The 17276-nt window shown below is 34.6% G+C and overlaps 4 protein-coding genes across 4 annotated transcripts; 2 read left to right on the top strand and 2 right to left on the bottom strand.

Moving 5' to 3' along the window:
• Positions 1 to 874: 874 nt before the first annotated feature.
• On the top strand, positions 875 to 4452 carry LOC131596612 (proteasome subunit alpha type-1-B-like). Its single transcript, XM_058869330.1, has 2 exons — positions 875 to 1359; positions 3736 to 4452. Exons 1-2 carry the CDS (start codon positions 1009 to 1011, stop codon positions 4240 to 4242), a joined length of 858 nt encoding a protein of 285 aa, XP_058725313.1. The 5' UTR covers positions 875 to 1008; the 3' UTR covers positions 4243 to 4452.
• A 1144-nt stretch (positions 4453 to 5596) lies between these two features.
• On the bottom strand, positions 5597 to 10070 carry LOC131596613 (gamma carbonic anhydrase 1, mitochondrial). The gene is made up of 5 exons (XM_058869331.1): positions 9803 to 10070; positions 7713 to 7856; positions 7305 to 7430; positions 7069 to 7220; positions 5597 to 6284 (listed from the first exon to the last, which is right to left on the bottom strand). The coding sequence occupies exons 1-5, from the start codon at positions 9915 to 9917 to the stop codon at positions 6000 to 6002; spliced, it is 822 nt and encodes a 273-aa protein (XP_058725314.1). The 5' UTR covers positions 9918 to 10070; the 3' UTR covers positions 5597 to 5999.
• Positions 10071 to 11834: 1764 nt separating this feature from the next.
• On the top strand, positions 11835 to 14299 carry LOC131596610 (pentatricopeptide repeat-containing protein At5g09450, mitochondrial). Its single transcript, XM_058869328.1, has 3 exons — positions 11835 to 11971; positions 12067 to 12349; positions 13231 to 14299. The coding sequence occupies exons 1-3, from the start codon at positions 11934 to 11936 to the stop codon at positions 14131 to 14133; spliced, it is 1224 nt and encodes a 407-aa protein (XP_058725311.1). The 5' UTR covers positions 11835 to 11933; the 3' UTR covers positions 14134 to 14299.
• A 219-nt stretch (positions 14300 to 14518) lies between these two features.
• On the bottom strand, positions 14519 to 15424 carry LOC131596611 (uncharacterized). Its single transcript, XM_058869329.1, has 4 exons — positions 15268 to 15424; positions 15025 to 15146; positions 14798 to 14928; positions 14519 to 14729 (listed from the first exon to the last, which is right to left on the bottom strand). The coding sequence occupies exons 1-4, from the start codon at positions 15317 to 15319 to the stop codon at positions 14594 to 14596; spliced, it is 441 nt and encodes a 146-aa protein (XP_058725312.1). The 5' UTR covers positions 15320 to 15424; the 3' UTR covers positions 14519 to 14593.
• Between the last annotated feature and the right edge of the window lie 1852 nt (positions 15425 to 17276).

Here is a 17276-nt window from a genome sequence, read left to right as displayed (position 1 = left end):
TCCTTTGGTAGTTTTCTCCCCTCTCACAACCCATAATCAATTTATCTTTTCTCCGTTTATTCCCATTTGTGATATCAAAACTAATAGTAACAACAATAAGACCACGTTGTTTACCAATGTATTATGCTCGTGCTAACACATCAGCTCAAAAGGGAAATATCTGTCATTTACAACATATGCAGAATAAATTATCAATGTTAGAGATACTGAAAAGCCTATTAATTATTGAACAAGTTATAAACTAAACATAGAAGTAAAACATACAATGTTAGTGGTGAAAAACTATGTAAAATATGAAATGGAACCATCAGGATCTAGACCTCATAAATCAAGCATTATAAACTACCGAATTTTCCAACACTAGACCCAAAATATGGTATACCAATCAAAATACCGTTTTTTTAAAGAAAAATTTGATAAAATGTATTTTTTAAATTTTCGATAAAGAATCCCCAAAATTCCAATTTTTTTGTGAATATGTGATATAAATGTACTGAATTTTCAAAAAGTTCGGTATAATGCAATAATTTTCTAGAAAAACCAGATTTTCAAAAAATCAAGTAAAAGAACATACCCATTTTTTAAATATCCGACAAAATTGCATAATTTTCATCCATTTTCGAAATTTTTTTGTACCGAACATTTTATCTTAGCTACCAGATTTTTGGCTTTTTTTGCAGCTTCTCCAATATAATTTTTGAATAGACAAGGACATTTTTGACGATATGAAAATACGAGAGTGTCGAGTTTAATTTGAAGGTTGACATGAAAAATTCTCCAAACATTGCCCTAGGAGGAAAAGATTTGGGTCATTGGGCTTACAACAAAAGGCCCATTGGCCCATAAGCCGACTGTAATAACTTGATTAGAAAGAAAAGAGTCATAAAAGAAAATCCCTAGATCGATCCCAAACTTCACGACATAGCTACTGATCTTCTCCGGTGACCTCCAAAACACACTCCCTGAATCCCATTTCTCCGGCGAAGCCGAACCCAATCATACCCAAACATGTTCAGAAACCAGTACGACACCGACGTCACTACATGGAGTCCAGCAGGACGACTATTCCAAGTGGAGTACGCCATGGAAGCAGTGAAGCAAGGTTCCGCCGCAATAGGTCTCCGATCCAAGACGCACGTGGTTCTCGCATGCGTTAACAAAGCGAATTCTGAATTGTCTTCTCATCAGAAGAAGATTTTCAAGGTGGATGATCATATCGGAGTCGCTATCGCCGGTTTAACGGCTGACGGCCGTGTTCTTTCCCGGTACATGCGATCTGAATGTATTAACTATAATTACACTTATGAGTCTCCGCTTCCTGTTGGAAGGCTCGTTGTTCAGCTCGCCGATAAGGCTCAGGTTACTCTCCGTTTTTTCAATTTTACTCTTTTTTCTCTTCTATTATTACTCTTTCAGTTGTAGTAAGTCTATTTGTTGGAGCTAGGGTTTTGAAATTGGAGCTAGGGTTTTTAGGGTTTAACTTGGAAATTCACTTAATAGGTTAAATTAACTGATTTCAACAAAATTTTGAAGCATTTGTTGTCTCAATATATGAGATTAGGTACTTTAGACTCTTAGCTGAATGATTCACTTTGGAAGAACTAAAACATTTTTTTAACCCTAGGTCTGACTTATTAGTGAAACGAGACTGGAAGAATGCAGCATTTATTTTCTTATCCGCGTGATTATTTTTGTGGGGAGTTAGGAGTTTTTGTTTCTGGGTATGCAAAATACAATGATATCACTATGGTCTTTGGATCTGTTTCTTACTTTTGGATTTTTTGTTAAACGAATGTTTTGAGAATTTGAGTTTTGTAGCTGGTTGAGTGTCTTTGTTAGTGACTGTGGTGTGTTTGCTGACTCTAGTCTTCTGAGAATGACTTAACATGTGTTTGTTTTCTTGATGTGTTCACCACCAAAACGCTTCAATATTGAAGCTACAATACACGATTTGGGACGCTAGAAAATTGGCCGCCACTGCCAGGGGGCATATCACATTGACATTACTATTGCATATTATTTTCAAATAAGTTTGCTGGTTAGTGGTTAGTTTTGCTGTGATTTTATCTTACAGAAACTGAGTTCATAACTGATCTTCAGCATTTTTGCCAAAAAAATGTATTAAAGAGATTTATGCCTGCCCTACAAAAAAACTAAAATTGGTTTCTGACCAGCTCGAACCCTCAACCTCAAAGCTACAAAGTGAACTTAACTACCATGCCAGGTGCTAATTGTATGTCATAGTTTCGCTAGTATAGTAACATGTTGTCAATAGTGTGCTATAGCGGAATAGAATTGCGGTGGAAGTGTTCGGCTCGACTTGAGCCACCATCAAATAATAGTGGTTGTATTAGCGGCCCAAACCGCTATTGTGACTGTTATTTGGATTTTGGGGCAAAATCTCAAAGCCTCTTTTAAAACTCTTGTCTTTTTAAGAGGATAAATGCCAATTATGACCCTTTCAGAAGTAATATTATATTTTTCATTCTGTTATGTTGTTAATACTTTTGGTTTAATTCTATTATGTGTTTAATCTTTGTTTAAGTTTTCTTGCTCTATACGTTAGGTTCTCTAATTATTTTGCATGAAAGTCTCTTTAATTCTGTGTATGTGTCTATTTATGAGTCTTTGTGTTTACTTTACACAACGGTTTTTAGTCTTTGCAATAACGGCTATCCCGCCATAGCATTTTAGTCTTTGCTACACGACAACATTCGATATTAACAATGTATAGTATATATAAGAAACTTGGGGGTGTGGTGGCTTCTCCTCGCTCAAATGATGCTCTGCCACTGGCCACTGTTCCAAACATACATGATACATGCCTAGTGTATTTTTAAAATGGAGGTATGTTTGACATAATCATGGTTTGCTATGATTTTATTGAAGCTCCAAGCTGTATTGTTTGCCAACTATGATTCCACCAAACCCACTGTTAATTCAAGCATACAATTTTTTATGTTCAGCTGACATTTGAACCACAAGTTTGGATTAGCTTAAGAGAACTTCTCAATTAAAATAAATTTATAAATTTCCCTTGTAAAATAGTCTTTGTAACTTTATGGGATTAACTTTTGCATCTTAATCAATGGAAAAGTAACTGTGTAGGGCTTTGTTTTTGGTCATTTCGACTGTTCAATTTCACTCTGTAATCTATCTTGAACTACTATTCTTTTAAGGTTTTAAGAAGGGAAGCTATTGGAAATGATTTGCTTATTGCAGTAGGCTATAGATATTATATGCATATGCTTTGTCTATATTGTCCTAGGAGTGGCCTTAGGTCCAATTTCTTTTTCAAATTTCAGCAGCTCAATACACCCCCAAGGTTTACAGAGAGAAATCCAGAAAGTGTGAGAATATGTATGTCAATGTCTTAGTTATTATGCAATTCTATGTTGAGATGGCCGTTTGATGGCGTGAAGTGGAACAAACATTATTGGTCTGTTGATTCAATATAACTTGTTTGTGAAAAACCTGGTTCAGTAGGTTTCAAGTTATGCTGTGATTTGAGCTAATCAAAGAAATTAAGAAAAAGAACTAACTATCTGCGAAATTTATTAGAACTGAAAGCTCTCTATCTCATCAGTATGTATGATGCAATTCTGTGTGAGTATGGGAGGCAAAGTTTGTGCTTGTATCTGCATATTTACATTGAAAAGAAAGTGAACTATCTGCGAAGTTTATTAGAACTGAGAACTCTTCCTCATGAGTATTTATGATGCAATTATGTGGCAGGTTTGCACTCAGAGATCATGGAAGCGCCCCTATGGAGTTGGTCTTCTGGTAGCTGGATTAGATGAATCAGGGGCTCACCTCTATTACAACTGCCCAAGCGGAAACTACTTCGAATACCAGGCTTTTGCAATTGGTTCACGCTCACAAGCTGCAAAGACATATTTGGAACGCAGGTTTAACAACTTCACAGCCTCCTCCCGGGAAGATCTAATCAAAGATGCACTCATTGCAACTAGGGAGTCATTGCAAGGTGAAAAGCTCAGAAGCTCCGTATGCACCATTGCTGTGGTTGGAGTTGGTGAGCCATTCCACATTTTGGATCAGGAAACCGTTCAACAGTTGATTGATACTTTTGAGATTGTGAGGGAGGAAGAAACTGCACCTGCTGAACCTGAGGTAGCAACTGAGCAGGATGCTGCCCCAGATCAGGCTCCTGGTGCTGATCAAGGTGGTGCCGAGCCCCAAGGTGGTGCCGAACCCCAAGGTGGTTCCCCAATGGACATTTGATGATCTAAGATCCGGTACTTGAGTTGTTAAAAACTGTTATTTAAAAAATGAATAGGTTTCATGTTGAACGTGTTACGGAAGGAGACATCTCTTTGATGAATTTTTCTTTGCTTAATCTTGTTTGTCTTTGAAATTCATCCATGGCTCATCATTGTGAACGTTGTAGTTGCTGCACTGCATTTGATGAACTTGAACACAGTATTTTCAATATTCTCTATGATACAATTTACTGACATTCAGGATATAAAATGTTGGGTAAAGTGGGTTTAGTCTAATGAAAAAATAAGTATCCTTTACTACACTGTTTAAATGTTTGCATAAACTGTTGATTTGGGGGAGGATTCATTAGTGATCTAAGTAGCGAGGAGTTTGAGTAGCCCTTAATTTGACTAATCCAGTGTTTCTAATGAAAATTGAATCAGTGTTTATCATCAACTCATACAACTATAACTTTCCATAACCAAATTAGCCAGAAGCAATTATCTTTCAATTTTACATGCTTTTATTGATGATCTAAGTTTAGTAATAATTGCAAATCCAACATTATATACTAGTACTTGCCAAACTTCCAAGTTCCATGCATTTGTGAAGCAAAACTTCCAACTTCCATGCATTTGTGAAGCAAATCCACCAACATTGAAAGAGATGACTCGAAGAAGGAAGAAAGCAATACGTGAAAAGACCCTTTATCTGCATGTGCTTGTACATCCACTTCCAATTATCTAATGTCACTTCTTCAAGAGAACTAATAACAGACCCACCACTACATGTGTCTAGAAGTGATAGACCTTTGATCATTACATACAAAAACCCGGATCCTATAGCATCAATTGACCGATAGGATCAATCCAGTATCACCGAGGAATTTAATGGTAAATTGACATCGAGGAATTTAATGGTAAATTGACATAGAAGAGAGGGATCAACACTGTTATATTGATTTTGGCATAACACACAGAATCAAAGTGGTTCTAATGTGGATTAAAGTGTATAAAAAGTGATAAAAATGGCACTTCAAGATCTTCCAAGAATAACCTCCAATTTCTAGTTTGTCTTCTGGTACCATGCACGTTCCTTCTTTTTATTCAACTATTGCCAATTTCTCTCTCCTCACACATACCCCACCTATCACACTCGGAAACTGTGATTGCCTTTGCCATGCATCCATTAGGAACCAATGTTATTACAGCCCATTGACAATATTTATCTAGAAATGCTCCAGCAACTACTGAATCAGCATTAAATGTGATAACAATACTAAAGGTCAATAGGTGCAACTTTGTCCAGATACCTCCCAAAATTTAAGGCTTCTCTTGTCTCTATCTCACCTCACAATTCCAGCATGTGTAGCAGATTATGATTTCAATGTGGTGAATTCACTTGGAACTGTTCTCACCTTTCACTTTATTGTAAAGCAATCATTCAAATAACTAATGACCAAAATAATGTCTCAAACATAAATATCATTGAATAATCAAATATTCATGTGAAACTCACATGCATTGGATACATCAAACACTAAAAAGATCCACATACACGAAGGGTACTTTCCTTTTCCAAAGAAGATACTAACAACTTGGAATATTATGGAACAATTGATTCCTTGATCTGAAAAGGAGTCATACCCTAGCCCGGGACATGTTTGTTATTATTGGGAAGAAAAAACAACCCCCCTTTCATGAATTTGAACAAAATAAGTATATTGCTTGATGTCATTTTTTCAAGATTGGAATTGAAGATGCTTTTCTTTAAACATCTCATTGTGTGGAAACCTTTGCTTGTTTATCAGGTAGGACATTGTCTGGAAGAATGAGCTCTGGTGGGACTTCACGAACAACGCCCAGCATTGAGTCATACTCTTCGTCTTTCCGCGCAAACTTCTTTCGGAGAGCCTTCTCAAACTCAATTTCATCATAAGGCTTGGCATTTTCAGATGCATGGACCTGTGCAAGGTTACTGTAATTGAGAGCTGACTGAGAGATAAATGATATCTCTTCAGCAGTGAGCTTCCTCAGGAATTTTGCTGGATTCCCTGCCCAAACCTGCAAGTATAGGCAATTTTATGGTTATAGATCATTGATGATACACATAACAAGTATAAGCAGAATTCAAGAATAGAGGGGTAAATCGTGGCTCGTGGGATTGTTACGTGGATCGTTAAATCCCACCAAATCATCTGGGGCGTTTTAAAAGAATAATCACCAGCATCTAAAACAATATAGAGATGGGAATGCTTGAACACACGATCACAATCGAAAGGCAAAAAGTCTATCAAGAAGAATGTGAAAGGCATGAAGAAATTGAGATGAGAAAAAGTGCTAGAGATGACAAGAGCCACAGAGCCATAAAGGATTTATCGAAGAAAGTGGAATCTAGAAGCATTGAACCCGTAAGGGATTTGTTGCTAGAAAATAATAGGAGAAATTCCCAAGTTGGGAAGTAATTACTCTATTATAAATGCACGAGTCTCAAAAAAATGTCACCTTGACAACTATGATTAGACTTAGAGTTTTAATTCGCTATAAGACAATTTGCTAGGAACCAAGTAATAATAATGGATAGGAAGCTGAGAGTTTATGGAATTTTTTATAGGAATCTCATCTTATTTGAGTTTGAAACAATGGAAGAAGTTGACCAGCGCAAGGAAATGAAGAGTATAATAGAAATTGAAAATATTTGATAAACAACACTTTAAGGGGTTGCAAAGTTCCTCCCTACTGAATCATTTCCGACCTCAAATTTCGCCCCAATACCTAGATCTCCGGCATTGTAATTTGTTAATCCCAACTAAACACACAAATAACCCGAACAGGTACACATACATACCTCTCCAGATGGAATCCTTGAATTCTGTTTCACAAGGGCACCAGCAGCAACCATGGCATGTTTCTCAACAACAACACCATCAAGTAGTGTAGAACCCATACCAACAAATGCCTCATCCTCAACAGTGCAACCATGTAAAACCGAACTATGACCTGCCAGTGCAAATTTTAATACAGGTTAAAAGAAAAATGTGATATCATTCATGATTGTGGCAAAAGTATTATTCAGAGACTCACCTACAGTAACATTATCCCCAATAATAGTAGGCAACACCTTCCCACTTAAATTTGACTTAGCAACGTGCACCAAGGAGTTATCCTGAATGTTGGTTCCGCTTCCAACACTAATGTTGTTCACGTCACCTAAGCAAAAAGTGAAGTTCATACATGATTAAGATTCATATCTACAAAACAGAGACTTTGACAAAAAAAGAACCTTTAAATTACATTAGACGATCAGAGTAATGAAACTTTGTATTGAACAGCTGTGTTTTTTAATGTTTTTAAAAACAGGGTGACCACAGTAGTTAAAGAAAATGCCTTAACTTTTTTCCAGGAATAGATCTGGTTAGTTACTTAACTAAAGCACCAAATGATAAACCAGTCAAAAGTTTAATGTCTAAATGGTAAAGTGAAAGACCTTACCTCTCATGACACATCCATACCAAATAGATGATCCTCTGCCAATGTGAACATCACCGATTACGGAGGCACTTGGGGCAATAAATGCATCTTTATCAACAACGGGAGCCTTATCAAATACGTTCATCAGAGTTCGATGCCTAGACACTAAAACAATAACAAAGAAGATTACTTGATAGTTGATATGTTTTATGGCATAACGGAAATTCAAGTAAAGACAGCCTATTAAACCATTTTTTCACGAGTTAAATGGAGAGTTATTAGCAAGAATAAATACTACAAATTATAGCAGTAACATCAACAAACGAGGACAAGAAACATATAATAACCACCAAGAGGTCCTAGCCGGAAAATGCACAAACAAATTCGTACATTACTATTGACAACCATTTCAGATTCTAATCGCATCAACCAACATTAATTCAAAGTAAACCCAAAACATTCCAACAAAGAAGAAACTACTTACTGCATCGCTGAATTTAAGCACTGTGTCTGTGTGTCTGAGAATAAGATTGAGGATTATGAGTTATTCTGACACAGTTGAAACACTTTATGATACAAGTCAATAGGTTTAATCTTTTATTCAAACATTGAACTCTTTAATTTCTATAATGCAATAATAAAAACACTTTCCATTTTCTGCCCAGGTGTCAATATCAAGACAACATTTCCTGTATTCTACTCAATAGGTTTAATGTAACTTGGACCCTTTCATTCAAACATTCAACTCTTTAATTTCTACATTGCAAGACTAAAAACACTTTCCATCTTCTGTTTTCTGCCCAAGTTTCAATATCTATAGGTGTAATGTGATTTGGACACTTTCATTCAAACATTAAACTCTTTAATTTCTATAATTCAAGGATAACAACACTTTTTATCTTCTATTCTGACCAACGGCCATTATCCATTATCTTCTATTTTCTTCCCAAGGGTCTTTATCAAGACAACATTTTATGTATTCTACCCAAGTTAACAATGCGTGACTTTTTTCACTCTTCGAGTTGTTACATATTTGCGCTTTAAATGTTTGTTGCATATTTTTCTACATCCAATCGGAACCACAAACTATTCTTAAAACTAACTTTTTAGACATATATTCTTGGTTTGAATAGAATTACAACTACATTTATCGTGTTCGATGATGTTTTCAAGCACATCTATATACAAATCTATCCTATATACTCATATCATATTTATGAATCATTCCACTCTCCACTCTCTAACCATAAATCTTCATCAAACATAGTTCACCAAGACCAGAAGCTTAACAAACAACAAAAGAAACAACCAAATTTTATTCCACTAAATGAGGTCGGCGACATTAACCAAAGAACGCCATAATTTACTACCACAAAATTGGAAGCTCAACATTTGACCACAAAAACAAAACCATTTAGCATTATACAAAATAGGGTCGCTCATTACGGAGCCATGTGATACGTACAAAGCGAACAATTCTTTCGCCTTTTACTTAAAAAAAAAAATAGGGTCTCTCATTAGTTTCCCTAGGGCTATGTTCGGGCTGATGAAATTAAATAATATAAACTATGTTCCATTGTTTGAATTAACTAAAAAAAGGATGGAATGAAGCGAAACCTGATGGAATGCATTCCATCACTTCGATTTTTTTGTACCCTCCGATTTGGGCGGAATGACAAAATTGCTCTATTCCGTCCTGAAAAACCAAAACAATGGAATGACATCTTTATTCCGTTCCGCTCCGTTCGTTTTACAATATTCAAACATAGCCTACTAGGAGTTTCAACTACACCACAACCTTGCATAATTATAACAACTCTAGAATCTCAATATGTTGTTACCCTAGTAATCCACTAAATGCTACAAAAAAAATTAACATAAAAATCCTATAACTAGTTCACATTTCTTTCAAGAAATTTCCCACAACGATACGATCACAAATTTACTCTTTTTCTTAGTGGCCATTATTCCATTGAGCTTCCAATACGTAAAGCAAAGTACTAGCTAATAATAAGAACAATAATACAAAACATATATTAGAGGATTGATCTAAGACATTGATTGAAAAAGGGAAGATAGAAAATGGATCTAAGAAGATATGAGTGACTAACGCTGTTCTTGGAAGTAGTAATTGCCCTGGAGGCGGGAACCGAGACGATCAATTGCTTGTCCGGTTTCTCGAATCCAAAATCCGACGCTGTATATGGCTCTTCCGAGGGTTCCCATTTCTGATTTCGAATTTTGCAAACAATCCGTAACAACAAACTCTGTGTGGTGGAATCGAAGAAGAAGGAAACACTGTAACGTTCTGTGTTGCCTGTTGTAGGCTAGTATATTCCGCTTATTAGGGAGGCGAGTTTTTTTGTTTATTCAATTTTATGGGTTTGTCTAAAATGGTTAATGTAATGTAATTATAAATTATAAATAAAAATAAATAAATAATTAAAATTTATGCTAGTGATGATTTTTATATTTGGTTAGATATTGAGCATAAACATTCTTTGTTAAAAATATAAAATATTTTTCATCAAAAAAATATAAAATATTTGAACTCATCATTTTCTAGTGATAATTTTTTTAATATTGTAAAAAATCGCGACATAGTGATGTCAAACTAAACTCTAGATAAGTTTGATAACAGAGTTTGAGTCCGAATAACACATAAGATATTTGGCGACAAGTAGGGGTGGAAATAGGCTAGGCTTTAGAAGGCCTGAGCCTAGCCTACGATAAACTTAAAAGGCCTAAGCCTGGCCAAAGGCCTATCATAGGCTCAGTTTTTTGGCCTGACCTTTTTAAAAGTCTGGCCTGGCCTGAAAGCCTATTTAAAAAGCCTGTATCTCATTAAAGTTTTCAATTAATCTATATAAATTAAGAAGTCTTGTAGGCCGACCTATATATACATATATATATATATATATATATATATATATATATATATATATATATATATATATATATATATATATATATATATATATATATATATATATATAAGTGAACGTATTTAGCATTTGTTTTATATATATATATATATATATATATATATATATATATATATATATATATATATATATATATATATATAGTGTAGCCTATTTAGCTTTTTTTTCTTCTAATATATATGCATACATGAACCAACTTATTTAACATATCTCTAATATATATGAAAATATAGGCCGGCCTATAAGGCTTCATAGGCTTTTTTATTAGCCTAAGTCTGACCTATTTAATAAAATAGGCTTTTAAAAAAGCCTAAGCCTGACCTCTTTATTAAATAGGCCTGGCTTGGCCTATGTAGGTTGGGCCGTAGGCCCCTGTAGGCCGACCTGGCCTATTCCCACCCCTAGCGACAAGTTCTCAGATCATACACAAACCATGATATAACACCATCAACTCATTGTGAAAGATGTTGGAATAACCAATATTATCCATAAAACCGCGAACTCAAACACCATAAACATTTCAAATCAAACCACCAAATCCTGAGATGTCAGAATTACCGAGACTACTGTCATCAATATTCAAAATCATATTACTACCTTTGTGTGCATTTCATGTGATCATACTTGTTGGCTGAGACATATTATATTTGAGAAGATCAAACCAAACCACCAAATTAAACCACTAAAACCTGAGACGTCGGGATTACCGAGATTACTGTCATCGATATTCAAAATCATATTACTATCTTTGTGTGCATTTCATGTGATCGTACTCGTTGGATGAGACATATTATATTTAAGAAAATATTTATCTAACAGATTGTCACAATTCACTTGGATGAGCTTCAAAGTATAGGAAGATACCATTTCATTAGCTAGACACAGTTTCTTCCTAGAGTGTCACAACCATCAGTAAGCAGTGAAAATCAAATATTTCGAAAGATTAAAATTCGGATTCGTTTTGGCATATAAATAGAGTTTCACTCAGATGAGATACTTTTTTATGCGTCCAAATTTTAAAATCCAAACATTTTCAAGGACATTTTAGAAAATTCATAGGGTGTATATCACATGGAGGTGTAGTGAACGACACCCATAAAAAGTGGATTATTATGGGGCCCAAATCCAAGTCAGCCCACACCCATACCATTTCAAATTGACAAAAAAAAAAAAACATTTTCATTCACTCTCTCTGAAGCAAACCAGTCTCACAACATTTCTGAATCCCTCTCTCAAATCAAACAGAACAACAACACTTCTTCCAACTTACAAACTGAACAACTTACAACCACCGTCAATGGCGTACCGTTCTCTTCTCTCTCTCATCAAACAAAGGTAATCCAAATTCCTTCTCTCATCTCCCAAATAACCAATCAGATTCAAATCGTTATGTATCTAAATTCACGCAAGTTCAATTAACAATTATGCAGAAACAACAACGCTTTAATCAACAATGGTTATCATCACCATCATCGTTCAGCAAGATTTGTAACTTCCGGTGTTGTGAACAATGACTACGATGAAGAGACTTCAACCACTGCGGAGGTTGGTGATGATCTAAGAAGCAGAATCCTGAGGCTGAGACTCCCCAAACGAAGTGCTACCAATGTTCTTCAGAAATGGGTTCTACAAGGGAATTCTATTCCTGTTTCCCAGCTTCGTGATATTTCTAATGAGCTTAGAAGCTCTCAGCGTTACAAACACGCTTTGGAGGTTTTTTTTTCTTTCTTTTCTCTCTCTTAGTGATTTAGTTGAGCTTAATTATTTGCATAAGTACTTCTGAGATGTGATTATTTGAAAGAGCTTATAAATCAACTTATGACATGAGTTTTCAGCTTATAATTTATATGAATATAGTTAGACTTTATTTATTCTTTTGTTGTAGAAATAGTTTAAGCATAATCACTTTTATAATAAGCACTTATTTATGCCATTTATCCAAACAGGCTTTCATTAGATGCCGGTTTTAATGACTTCTGAAAAAAATTTGGTATCATAGTTCTAGGATTGTTAATTAGGGATAGTTTCTAGAAATAGTTGAAGATAAAGTAAAAAAAAAAAAACTTTAGCAGACATGAAGTAGTAGCAGATCATATAAGTTTTTGGATTGTCTTTTGCTTTTAAGATCATGTTTTTAATCTTATGTTAATTAACAAATCAAGACTGTTACTGAATCTTCATCAATGATTATTAATAGTTTTGAACCCAAAAAAAGAGTTTAGTAAGGTTCACAATTTAGTAGTTGATTACTTAGTTCTGCAGTGCCTAAAATTGTTGGAACAATAAAAGGGTACTCTGGTGTTGTTAACCGCATATGAGGTCCTTGCAAGTTGCAGCAACGAACAAGTTTCTCATAACGAATATAATTTTGAGTTAATATTAGTTCGGTTATTCCTGAATGTTTTCTGATTCATTGTAGTTTCATGTATTAGTTTTGCTCTACAATCAAATAAATACATCCAATGGTTTCTGAGTTATGTCCCAGTCTTTTCTAGTGATAAGGTTGCATTGGACTTGGAAACTTTTATTATAAACACAACTCTCATTTTCTGATAGAGAGGCTTCACAATTTATTTTACTTTTGATGATTACAGATATCAGAATGGATGGTTAGTCATGAAGAATACGAGTTATCAGACTCTGATTATGCAGACCGCATAGATTTGATGACCAAGGTTTTCGGTATTGATGCTGCAGAGCGCTACTTTGAAGCTTTACCACTTGCTGCAAAGACATGTGAGACTTATACCGCCCTCCTCCACTCATACGCAGGAGCAAGAATGACCGAAAAAGCCGAGGAACTATATGAAAGGATAAAAGATTCAAACCTCTCCTTTGACGCTCTTACTTACAATGAAATGATGACTCTTTATATGTCAGTCGGGCAGGTTGAAAAGGTCCCATCAGTTGTCGAAGACCTCAAACAACAAAAGGTTGCTCCGGATATGTTTACTTATAATTTATGGATAAGTTCATGTGCTGCTTCTCTTAATATTGATGAAGTTAGAAGGATTCTTGAAGAAATGAGTAACGGTGCGGGTTCTGATGAAAGTTGGATTCGATATTTGAACTTGGCCAACATATATGTTACCGCAGGTCATCTCAATAGTGCAAGTTCGAGCTCACTTGTTGAGACCGAGAAAAAGATCACGCAAAGTCAATGGATAACATATGATTTCTTGATTATTCTTTATGGCGCGATGGGAGATAAGAATAAACTTGATCATATATGGAATTCATTGAGAATGACGAAACAAAAAATGATTAGCAGGAACTATATCTGCATTATTTCCGCATATCTGATTCTTGATCATGTAAAAGAAGCAGGTGAAGTTATTGATCAATGGAAACAATCGACTACCCCAGATTTCGATACACATGCTTGTAAAAGGATTATGGATGCTTTTACAGACATTGGATTGGATGAAAAAGCGAACAGCTTGAATTTGATTCTCATTGAGAAGAATCTCAATCCGGATCCGGAAAATAATAACTAGGAGTTATTCGGATTTGATTCTGAATTAGAGTATACAGATTTGAGATCAGCATTTCAACCTTAAGCATCTAACAAACTATGCAATTCGCTAGTACATCTCGAATGAATAACTTGCAATGTAAGATTCTATTGCTTTTGTGGATATGTTCTCAGTTTCCTATAACTTATTTTTATGTTTCACTTGGCTCACATGCATTCAAATTTTGGAGTTAATTTCCTGGAATTTTAGTAGCAATGCTTCTGTAATCATATAATTTACTCTTATATAATCAAATAGCTTCATTGCATTACACTCTTCAAACAAATTAACCAGAAACAAAAACATGTTTATTTGCATACAAAAACAAACTCCACAATTGTTCAAACATTAGACACACTATCTTACATTAATGCAAACACAAATACTGATTAATCGATAAATATATACATAGTTTAGTGTTTAGTTAGCAAGATTTTTATAATCATGCACTTATTTCATCTTCCGGGTTCAATTTCGATGGTCCCAAATTGGCAACATGAAACTGAGCTGCATACTTGTTAGATGCAGCTTCCATCAATGGTGGCTCATTCAGAAATGCCCAACTACTCTTTGTCCACCTGAACTCAAATTTTTAGTATACTAAGTTTGATTCAATTAATGTAATGAAAAGAGTAAGTTAATTTACCAGCCATCTTTGTTGATAAGTTGCTCCAAATTTTTGTCTAGTATGGACATATTAAAGGAGTCCCTCATGTTGGTCACAGGCATAGTCATTGATTTCTGAAGCTTCTTCTCAGGATCATTGTCTCTGCTAACCTATTCAGGTTGCATCATAAACACACAAGAAAAAGAAAATGTTAAGAAAAAAGTAAAGAAAAATGGTAAGTAGAGGTTTGATTTTGAATATGAAACCTGATCAATAGTCTCAGACAGATTGGAAATGGCTCTAAAGTGTTCTTCCTCTATCTTCTTCTTTGATTTCCAATAAGCATCAATTTCAATTTTAGTAAGTGACATATTCCTTTTGAGTGTGGCTGAAACAGTGAAAAGTTTTCCCTCATAAGAAATAACTAGATTCTTAAATGGTAAATTATTCACATAATAAAAGCTTAAGCACAAAGCATATGTGTATAATATATTGTTACTGTATGATACCTGATTTAGGATCAATGGAGGAAGAACCCCATCCTGCCATAAGAGAACCCATTTTCGTTGCTTAGTTATTTTTTCTGTATTAAATCACAAAGCAATTTCTATATGGATAGATCACAATCCACTCAATTTGTAATGTTCTTAGCCTTATTATTATATTTTATACTATATTGTTAGTGGGGAGTGTGCTACTATTTTCTTTAGGACTTATCTTTTCTTGATATTTAGTGCGGAATAATGAACGGGTAAAATGGGTCCCCCGATCTCTTCCTCTCATGATGGATGTATGAATGAATGTATGCATGTTTTTAAGATTTGAGCATGAGAATTTATTTTGGAATTTTTTTAATGCATGTATTACTAGCACACTTCATGAAAATCCAATAATAATTTTAGATTTTAGAGATTCATCTTTGAAAGTACCCCAAATACATTCAACTAATGCTGATTTTGAGTCAAGTCACAAGATTGTGTCTATTTTTAATTTAGAAATACATTTTCGTAAATTTTACGGAGTTGTTTTTCTGTAGCATACTGAAGCAGAAGTAGAAAATCAGAGAGTTGACAAAATAAAATTACCATTGATAACATAAAATCAACATTACATAAGTGATGTTAGCATAAATCAAACATTACATTTCAATATCCCAGTTGACATTGCAACATTTTCATAATATCTTTGAGCGATCTCGAAATCATCACATCCACCTCGATCGAAACTTTTGTTACTAAATGGAAAAAATATTTCACATAGCCCTTCAATCTGCAGCTGTCTTAGTTTAAACTTGCCGAATTATATCTTCCATTCGTTGTCAATCGACGATGAATGGTATTCGATCTTCATAATTTTTTGATTATCTGAGTAGGATTGGAATTCTTACAGAGTGTGTATTTCAGATTCGCAAGAGATGTGTACTCATTGATCTTAAACTCCCTTGAAGTTTTCGCGCCATTAAAGTAAACATTTGCGACATATTGATTGATGTTCATTTTGGTTAATGTGTTTTGGTATGAAACATGAGTCAAGTGCCCATATTTATAGTAGTTGTAGAAAAATATGGATCTTTGAAATTCTCTCTTGTACCAGAGAATGTTTTGGAATTGCATCTCTGGTGCCATCCTGTTCTATTATTTCGGAGATGTATTTTCGAAACCACTCAGAACAAAATGAAATCCTGTTTCAGATAGAAACATAACTTGTAATAAATGTAGATTTTTTTGGAAAACTTCAAAATGTATATATTAGACATCAATAATATTAATACAAGATTACACACTACGTTGATGAAGAAAAACTAAAATAATCTGAAACATTTGTCGCTGGCTAAATCTATATCTATGGGTTATATCCCATTCGATTTTTGTTTATTTAATTCTCTTTCAATCTCACTCAATTTCATTAATTCTTGTATCCTTTCAACAAAATAGTCTAACTAAGTCTCAACTTTTGTTGTTGAATGAGCTGTCCACTCCGGTGATGTAAGTGAAATAGGGCAATCCGATTTCGAATAAACTTAAACAAAATGTCGCGAATTTGAAATCCACCCAACACATATAATACAATCATTTGAATTTTGAGGTGGGGCAGTGCGTAGTGAAAATGCAAACCTGAGAAAATAAGCCTTCTCAATAGAGGTAACATCAACAATTTTCAATAGTGAAAACTTGTATTTGTTGGTCTTATACGCTGAATTAACGATGAGTCCAAAATATATTACTCCATCCTCGCACGTTCGGTACCTAGATACATAATTATTACTATCTAAAAGTTTTAAGAGCTGTTGCATTTCAACTTTATACCCCCTCAACATCTTGTTAGTTTGATACCGAATATTGTACACTTGCCAGATTTTTGCAATATTTCTGGGTCTTTTACGTTTCAAAGTTGCAAGTATGTTTTTCGCTTGCACTAAATTCAAAGTCATGTCTGAAACACATTCTTTCTCTTCTAGCATAAGGCGACATGCAATTGGAAGACCAACTAACTTTTTACACAAGTCATGGTTATGTAA

The sequence above is a fragment of the Vicia villosa genome, linkage group LG4 (genome assembly GCF_029867415.1).
Source record: "Vicia villosa cultivar HV-30 ecotype Madison, WI linkage group LG4, Vvil1.0, whole genome shotgun sequence".
NCBI lineage: Eukaryota > Viridiplantae > Streptophyta > Magnoliopsida > Fabales > Fabaceae > Vicia > Vicia villosa.
The sequence above is the reverse complement of the archived record's forward strand: the minus strand, read 5'-3'. Positions and strand labels throughout refer to the sequence as shown.

What these genes read in the sequence shown, in the direction of transcription:
- LOC131596612 (XM_058869330.1), top strand. Translation starts at nt 1,009, where the DNA reads ATGTTCAGAAACCAGTACGACACCGACGTCACTACATGGAGTCCAGCA. An exon ending in AGCTCGCCGATAAGGCTCAG is followed by an intron (nt 1,360 to 3,735) that starts GTTACTCTCCGT and finishes ATTATGTGGCAG; the next exon opens with GTTTGCACTCAGAGATCATG.
- LOC131596613 (XM_058869331.1), bottom strand. Translation starts at nt 9,917, where the DNA reads ATGGGAACCCTCGGAAGAGCCATATACAGCGTCGGATTTTGGATTCGA. An exon ending in TGGGGATAATGTTACTGTAG is followed by an intron (nt 7,221 to 7,304) that starts GTGAGTCTCTGA and finishes TTGCACTGGCAG; the next exon opens with GTCATAGTTCGGTTTTACAT. An exon ending in CAAGGATTCCATCTGGAGAG is followed by an intron (nt 6,285 to 7,068) that starts GTATGTATGTGT and finishes CTATACTTGCAG; the next exon opens with GTTTGGGCAGGGAATCCAGC.
- LOC131596610 (XM_058869328.1), top strand. Translation starts at nt 11,934, where the DNA reads ATGGCGTACCGTTCTCTTCTCTCTCTCATCAAACAAAG. An exon ending in CTCTCTCTCATCAAACAAAG is followed by an intron (nt 11,972 to 12,066) that starts GTAATCCAAATT and finishes ACAATTATGCAG; the next exon opens with AAACAACAACGCTTTAATCA. An exon ending in GTTACAAACACGCTTTGGAG is followed by an intron (nt 12,350 to 13,230) that starts GTTTTTTTTTCT and finishes TGATGATTACAG; the next exon opens with ATATCAGAATGGATGGTTAG.
- LOC131596611 (XM_058869329.1), bottom strand. Translation starts at nt 15,319, where the DNA reads ATGGGTTCTCTTATGGCAGGATGGGGTTCTTCCTCCATTGATCCTAAA. An exon ending in CTCCATTGATCCTAAATCAG is followed by an intron (nt 15,147 to 15,267) that starts GTATCATACAGT and finishes TCACTGTTTCAG; the next exon opens with CCACACTCAAAAGGAATATG. An exon ending in TGTCTGAGACTATTGATCAG is followed by an intron (nt 14,929 to 15,024) that starts GTTTCATATTCA and finishes CAACCTGAATAG; the next exon opens with GTTAGCAGAGACAATGATCC.